An 8,846-nucleotide genomic window follows, 5' to 3' on the forward strand; every position below is an offset into this window, starting at 1 on the left:
AGTATTTCTCACAGCAGGTGTCATGGCGGACACCCAAATCACCCAAATTCACTATGATTTTATAAATAATATTGTTTTTGTCTCACAAAATGTAGGTATAAGAGTTTTTAGGCAAATATGTGGTTTGTTAATAAAGATAACATCTATTTGCAAGTTTTCTTCAACATTTTCAGAGGGCATCAGCAGCCATTTAGCGCTCATGAACCCTGTGAGAGCAACCTTACCTCAGCCACTTCTGGAATTTTCCACTGGCTGTGATGTCTCTGTAGTGGTTATAAGCTGCATTTACACTGGCACAAAAAAATTTGCACACGATAAGTTTTTTTTTTTTTTCGCATTCGATCTGGGCCACTTCTAAATGTGGATTTTAATCAAATACATATCTGATTTCTGAATAACAAACTTGCGTCTAAACCCTCATATCCGATTTCCCTCAGAAGCTCCAATGCAGGGGGAAACACATTTAACCATAACAATAGCGTTTTAATGTATATACAAATATTTAGGACCACCAGTGTGACTGACCCAATCAGCATATTTGTGTTTGCGCTGAGTGGAGCTTCAGAGGTTTCTGTGTTTTTACAGCCTTGAATAATGTATCACAGTCATACAATAAGGCATTGTGTAGCGTAGGGAGCTTCGCTGATTATAATAGATCTTTGTGAGATCATGCCGAGCAAAGATGAGTGACAGCTTTCATTTTTAAACTAATCTAGTGAGTCAATGAATTAGTTACCTATTGTTAAAGACAGTCATTTGCTTTATTCCTGAATTAATCAGCTGTTAGAACAAATCAAATGAATGAATGATTCAGTAATTAAATCAGTGCCATGCTGGCACCTACTGACAATTTTATTTTTAAAGCCCCCCGTAGTCAAAAATGTTATCCTTTTAAAACTAATCTTTGATCATTAAAATTACATATTTAAATGTTTTTCTTGTGAAAATAATTTTCTCATGCCTTAAAACAGCTTGAATGCAACTCTAGCCCCTTGCCTCATTTACTATTTGTGGATCTATGAATATTCAAATGAGCCCTGCCTCCACTCACTCACACCAGCCAGAGCCTTCTGATCTGTCCACTAACTGAACTTAACTGTAGTAAACGCGATATAATGGCGATACACGGATAATGAGTGATAAAAAACGCTGGTTACAAATGTAACTGTGGTTCTATGACTAAGTGGAAGACCGCCAGAGGCAGTGCTGAAAGCATTAGTGGAAGACGAATACCTACGCAGTCACAAGGGAACCCCCTGCGAAGCATCTGGGCAGGCAGAAAGCACTGCCGGCAAGGGAGTCACATTCAATCTGTAAAAACGTGAAAATGTACATGATGAAGTCCAGGTCGCTGCTGCACAAATTTCAGAGAGCGACACCCCTTTGAGCGCTGCCCAAGATGTTGCCAAGGCACGTGTAGAGTGACAATGAATCGATGAGGGAGCAGACTTTCCTGCAGACTCGTACGCATGTAAAATAACTTACGTCACCCAGTGTGCCAGTCTGTTTAACAGTCTCTGCTTTGCGCATATCGCTAAAACAAACAAACAATTGGTCTGTCTTACACCAGGCTGCTGTCTTATCAATGTAAACCCTTAAGGACCTAACTGGACATAGTTCCAACTGTATGTCATCTTGATCTGATGGCAGTGCAGCCAACACGAAGGTGTGTTCATAAAATGTGGAGACAAGATCTTGGGTAGAAACGCCTGATTAGGCCACAGTGAGACACTACTAAAGCAGCACTCCAGCGCAAACAGGGAGCACTCACAGACAATGCATGGAGTTCACTTACACGCTTTGATGTTGTAATTGACCATGTGAAATACTTCCTTGGTTAGACAAGCCAGCTAAGTCATTTCCGGACAACTGTATTGTGCCGTAATATGAGCGTACTTTGTTCGTTTTCTCTACATTTTTTATTTTTTTTTTCAAAGTCAACTTTGTCAATTCTGCCACATGTACAGGACATACAGAGAATTGAAATTGCGTTACTCTCAGTAACATTAGATACAAAGGTAGAATTTTAGAAATAATATGAATAAATACAAATAAACATAATATGTAAAATGAAAAACACAATATACAAGTAAGGGCACATGGTAGAGAGTGCAAACCATGTAAACATGTAAACAATATAGTGCAACAGAGCTTGTAATGTGTAAAAGTGTCAGAGCAGCCTTGTAACTGTCTATGAGTAGGTGAGGTAGTTGGCAGACCAATGCTGCACAAAATGACGTGTGTGTGTGTGTGTGTGTGTGTGTGTGTGTGTGTGTGTGTGTGTGTGTGTGTGTGTGTGTGTGTGTGTGTGTCAGAGTTCAGAAAGTTTGTGGGGCAGAAGAGGGGAGTGGGGGCAGAGTAGGGAGAGAGTTGAGCTTCCTGACAGCCTGATAGGTGAAACTGTCCTTCAGTCTGCTGGTCCTGGCCTGGAGACTCCGCAGTCTCCTCCCTGATGGCAGCAGGCTGAAGAAGCTTTGCATTGGGTGGGTGGGATCGGCTGCTATGCAGAGGGCTTTTTTTGGTGAGACGTGTGCTGTAGATGTCTTGGAGGGAGGGGAGAGGGACACCAATGATCCTCTCAGCTGCTCTGACTATGCGTTGGACAGTTTTTTGGCAGGACGCATTGCAGGCTCCAAACCACACAGTGATGCAGCTAGACAGGATGCTCTCGATGGTTCCTCTGTAAAATGTGTACATGATGGGGGCTGGTGCTCTTGCTCTTCTTAGTTTGCAGAGGAAGTAGAGACGCTGCTGTGCTTTCTTGGCTAGTGCAGTGGTGTTGTTTGTCCAGGAGACATCCTCAGTGATGTGCACACCCAGGAACTTGGTGCTGCTCACTCTCTCCACAGACGCACCGTTGATGGTCAGAGGAGCATGCTGAGTGTACACTCTCCTGAAGTCAACAACAATCTCCTTCGTCTTCTCCACATTCAGAGAGAGATTGTTGTCTCCGCACCACGTGGCCAGGCGGCTCACCTCGCATCCCTGTTGCTAATGAGACCCACCACAGTCGTGTCATCCGCAAATCGAAGTGTTGTTTATCTAAGAGGACCAAACGTCCATGTATACTGTTTCAAGAATGACAAATGCCAGTTTAAAAAAATTTGCGAGTAAATCGGCTAAATATGCGCGAGTCATTGCTCTGATTGACAGTAATAACCGGACCAAACAAATGACAAGCTGATGTAAATAAAAAGAACTTAAATGATTCAAACTAAATTCAGAGTAACAAAACTACAGCAGTAACAAGTATGTGTTGGTTAAATATAGGCTATTTAATAGATTTTACAGTTCAAGATAAAACTTAAAAGTAGTTTTAAAAATTTTTAAAATTTAAAAAAATATTTCAAATTACTATCGATTCCTATTGAGTGCGTTATTTAATTATTATACCATAAATATTTAACGTATTTGTAGTGAACTATATATTAGTATTTAAATAATTCACCCTTTATAGGCTGTTTGTGTGTGGGCTATGACTTTCTGCACTTGCTATACTATATAATGCTACTTAAGGGTGGTATTTATTACTACAATTTATTACTAGTAATTTTATAATAAATCGAAAAGCAAGACGTCTTGAAAAATATAGGGAGAGGCAGCTGCATAATAAATAATCCTCTGCTGCCATCTATTGGTTATATGGGTAACTCCATATTATTTTAGCCAAAAATAGACGTTGTTTTCCGTGAAAAGTCATTTTTTCCGATGCCTTATTTATGAATGAAAAGTGAGTCCTTGAAGTACATTTTATTTCACAGCTGTAGAGTTAGAAAATAATAAAGGCTTTGAAATATTGCAAGATTTTAAAAATGTGTTCATGACTATAAAGGCAAGTTAGTGATTATCAACAATACGATTAAGATGTCCTGGAAGAGAAATATCGCTAACTTGCTAACATTAGCCCAAACACGTTATGATAGTGTTTAGCTGTCAGCATTTAAATGTACAACTATGCAGATACGGAGAGTACGGGATTACCAGGCTCCGCATTTAAATTATATGTTGTTAAATAATTTGAAAATGAATGTTCATGCCGCTAACATTGTTTATAATGTTGCAATTATAATTTTTCTCAGTTTCTAATATGAACGAGGCACTAGATCAGTCTCAAGAGTGTCCACCTAATATATAGCATATATAAAATGAGCTTCAGCGGAAGTTTACGAGCTGGCTTCTCTTTATGCGGAAGTTCTAAAGAACGCTCCATGCATAAGCTCAATTGCCAAGAGAAATGCAGTCTTGAATAACAGCCACGTAATATCTGACTCCAAAATTGGCTCGAATGGGGGCTGACACAGGGAACCGCGCACCATACTCAAATCCCATGTCAAACTCCGGACTGCCCGTGGAGGACAAAGACGGTTAGCCCCTTTCAAGAAAGCAACACCGCAGCGGTCCCATATGTTCTCCATATCGTCTTTGCAACATCTGAATGTAGACTCCAATCTCCCTGTGACACCCTGCCACGACAGAGAGCATCTGCAGCATGATTGAGTCGTCCTGGTAGTAGGAGTTGCACCGACTAGTCGACTTTAATGCTCTGCCATGACGCTTTAAGCTTAGCGTCGACTAGTCGCTGGTCCTATAGAGGGCGCAACAGGATAAGAAGTCTTTGAAGTACTCTCTGTTTTTAAAAAAAGAGCTAAAATTATAGATAAAGCATACTCCGAAAGCGCTCCACAAGACGTGTGATTATACTATCTTAATGCTTAAAACTGAACAGGAGAATGCACGTTTTAAACAGCTTATTGTAATTGCCATTCTAATCTAATGCACTGCGTTGTAACGCACACACATAGGCTACAGACAGACAGTAGCTCGTACATCACGTGCAGATCGCGCACACGCAATCATTCAAAAGCGCGGTGCGAAAATGAATTGTCAACACTGTTTTATTATTTCTCCGTAATATAGCTTAGGAACTGAAAACTTCTAGCATATATTTCTTAGTAATTAAAACCCACAGCTTTATTATTAGGCTAGTAGAGAGACGCTGCAAGGTAGAATTAATTCACACACGCAATCGCTCTCTAATGACTTTATATAAATGTAATCTTTACAGTGCTACTTTATCTGTATCTGATTTAGAACGAGCAGAAATCTGTGAGAAATATAACGACCCAAAGGCAGTGCTGTGTCATATGCCATAGCTGTGCACAAGGTGTTCCAGTCTCAGCTCAAGGTTTAGGTAGGCTATTTGTTTAATAATTACGTCATAAGCGACTAGTCGACTCGACTTTTATCACATAAATGTCGACTTAAAAAAATCTGAAGTCGTTCAACCCCTACCTGGTAGATATACTGCCCGGGTGGAAAGCAGATTGGTCTGCGCCCAAACGAGATTGTGAGCTACCCGAAGCACACTCTGTGACCTCGTGCCTCCCTGATGATTGATATAAAAAACGGCCACTCTGTTGTCCGTGCGTACCAAGAAATGTTTTCCCCTGAGAACAGTCTGAAAATGCAAAAGGGTAAGGAACACAGCTGTCAGTTCCAAAACATTTATGTGCACCATGCGCAGAGCCCTTGTCCAGGTGCCATTCAATCCCCTCCTGCGCCAGACAAGCCCCCCCCCCCCCCCCAGCAGAGAAGACTGGCAGCCGTCCGAACTTCCCAGCGTGCAGGTGGAGGTCCTAATGGAACCCCTTTGAGGAGAAACTGCTGCTGTGACTAAGGTGTTAGGGCTTGCATGCAGCGACGTGTGACTCTAATAAACTCTAAATAATAAACTCTAATATAATGCAGGTCTAATAGTGCGTTTTATGGTTTTTCGCCCATGGAAACTGCCAATTGCAGTATTTTGCCAGTTACTGGACATGGCAAACTGCAATCAAGAATTTTTTTTAATCGAGTACTCAAATTGAGTCAGGGAATCGTGACAGCCCTATATGTAATTCTTTAAACTGAAGAGATCTTTGTTTTTGAAGTCACTGCTGCTAAACTTTTAGTTTGTGTGTTTCTGTTTGTCTGCAGCTGACTCATGGGGTGATGAACAAGGAACTGAAGTCTTGCAAGAATCCTGAAGATCTTGAATGCAATGAGAACGTCAAACACAAGACCAAGGAGTACATCAAGAAGTACATGCAGAAGTTTGGTTCTGTGTACCGGCCCAAGGAGGACACAGAGCTGGACTAACTAACCTGAAGCAAACCCAGGAACCTCCTGGCAGCTCTTTCCAACCGAACACCTCTGACCTGATCAGTTTCAGTGCGTCAGAACAGGGCAGCTCGAGTCCTGTTGTTTTGTTCCACTGACCTTCTAACCATGTCCTAAATGCTGCTTCTGGGAGGGGGTGTTGCCCGAGCTGTCCCGCACGGGGGCGTTTTTTTAAGATGAGACAAACTGCTGCGGTATGAAGCGTGGAGGACGCAAACCAAGGGTGCTACACAGACTCTTTCCAAGATATTTTTAGTCTTCTCAAAATTATCTCTAAGGCAAGTCTCATTACTTGGGCGAAGAGGATCATCTTAAACTCCGTTCTAGATGGAGGGGAAAATAAAAAAGAATAAGTGGACCATTAAAATCCTTTTCCCTTGCCACCCCACTCCGTTACTGTAGTTGTTACCAAGGGCTTTTGTTAGCTTGCCTGCTCTGCTAAAGGTCCAGTCCCTCACTGATAGTCGAGAAGGAAGGAAGGAGAAAGACAGACGCTAAGGATTAAATCTCAGATAAACTAGTCACGTTGGACTCACTGGCCATGGGTCGCCCAGCTCAGCATTGTTTTTATGGATTTTAGATTATCAAATAGAAGTGCAGGTCTGTCATCTAACCCCATTTGCCCTGGTCTTGTTTCTTCTCTGGACTGGGTGGAAGGTTATGTAGCAATGATATTTTATCAAGGTCTTTCACACTGTTTTTACATTACCATTTTTTTATTCATGTCGCAAATTGCAAATGTGAAGCCCTCTAGGCAGTTTGTAGATTATTTTTGTGGCCGTCACGTAAGGATTGATCAGGTTTACTATCCCATAAGCTCTGGCCATTAATCAACTCACCCCACCTTATTAACCTGCATTAAATCTTTTCCAAACATGTATTATATTGCTTTATATGTGAATATATTGAGAGTTAGTTTTTGAGACCATTAGCAGAGACTTTGTAAAATGACTGTGGGGGTCCACGATGTCGTGTGTAAATATGTCTAAATAAACCAGACTGGAAAATTGGGATCAAGAGGATACAACTAGATCCGAGTTCTCCATCCCGTCGGCGCCGCTCTGGTGTTCCTACATCATGCAGAATTCCGCACTCTCCCACGGCTCTGTATGTTGGGTTGGGTTTTAAAGGTGGGGGTGTCTTATTTTTCCTTTGCTTTCTCTGTAGAAAGACTTTGGATCTTTTTTTTTTATGTACAAATAGGAGTCTCGCCCCACTCCACTGTAAGTACTGTGTAAGCACATTGTCATACTGAGTGTAAAAACATTTTAAGATAAAATAAACTGTTTTCTAAAAATATGTCTTGCTTGTCTAGTCGCCTTATGCCTGTGTGTGGCGTAGTGTCTGTATATACGCATCCAGCAATTAAACATTACTGTGTTTAATCCTGGATGACTAGAATTAAATGTGCTGAACACAACTCAACATAAAAACTAAAATGGCACCTACTGCTTCCAAAGAGGCCTTCCCATCCTCCAAAGGTCATCAGGGTTCATCCTTGAGACCCATTCCTTGGTTTTAGAGAGGCTGCATTAACTGTAGGGGCTTTTAACTTGGGTCCAGGAAGGGGCTCTGAAAATAAAAACATGTAAAAAAAATAAATAAATAAATGTAAATGAAGAAATTTATATAAACAACTAATTTAAAAAAAAAAAAAAAATCCATCATATGTTACCAGTAGGGCTGCTCCTAATAGTCGACTAACCGTTAGTCAACGACAAGGTGCTTGGCCGACCAAAATTTTCGCATAGTCACAGAAAAAAAATTCCACAGGACAGATTCTGTGACGGACAGATTGTTAACGGCTGGTCTATGTGGTAACATAGTACATTGGACAGGACATCCAAATGCTCACCTATCATTCATCAACCTCAAATATGGCTTTTTATCTGAAAGGTGTCTGTAGTAACTTTACATAGCTGCTCAATCTAATGTTAACCTAGTAAAATGTGTGCTATTCAAGTGTCTGCGGAATGTGAAAGCTGAAATTATTAAAATGTTAATGCCTCCTTGCTGTTTCTCCCTGACACATTCATAATTATTATATCTGCCGGTGCACTGTGGTAAGCTTTTTTGTGTGCTTGAATTAGGCTTATTAGGCTATGTAGAAATTAAAGGCTTATTATTATTATGATTTATATAGTTTATTATGGTTTATTACTAGTCGACCACAAAAATCTTTAGTCAAGGGTAGCCCTAGTTACCAGAGAGAAGTCTGTCAATTCATCAGAAGGAAAATTATGTGGTCAAAACTGATTTTAAAGAACAAAACCTATGCAACAGTTCTTTCTGTTCCTCGTATTTGATTAGCTGAGAGGAGTGTATTTTTATATGAAAAGACAAACTAACTCAACTTTACATTCCACCACAATATTCCACTTTCCAATTTGTTTCCTTGCTTTTCTGGAGGCAAAGTCGTTTATATCATGATATCATTATGATAGCTTACTTTTATTACAAAAATATAATCTAGGAAAGTTATTTTTACACAGAATGCAAAAACTTGAATCTTAATCCAGCTAATATGTTGTATTATACTATATTAATATTGCAAAGATTAAATTTGCGGATGTTAAATAAAACATTAACTTTCTTGTTTGCTTAATTAACTAGCCAGCTAACGTTAGCTTGCAATTTAGCCTTGTTTAGTTTATACTCATTTTTTAACTTACATTTATCTTGCACCA

General features: G+C 40.2%; 1 protein-coding gene across 1 annotated transcript in view; it reads left to right on the forward strand.

Moving 5' to 3' along the window:
• Positions 1–7,458, forward strand: part of setd2 (SET domain containing 2, histone lysine methyltransferase) — a 43,326-nt gene extending 35,868 nt beyond the window's left edge. The window contains exon 21 of the mRNA XM_073847830.1: positions 5,977–7,458. Coding sequence (XP_073703931.1) covers positions 5,977–6,138 — 162 coding nt within the window. The 3' untranslated portion in view covers positions 6,139–7,458. The remainder of the gene's footprint in view (positions 1–5,976) is intronic.
• Positions 7,459–8,846: the final 1,388 nt, after the last annotated feature.

This window comes from Garra rufa, chromosome 9 (genome assembly GCF_049309525.1).
Source record: "Garra rufa chromosome 9, GarRuf1.0, whole genome shotgun sequence".
Lineage (NCBI taxonomy): Eukaryota > Metazoa > Chordata > Actinopteri > Cypriniformes > Cyprinidae > Garra > Garra rufa.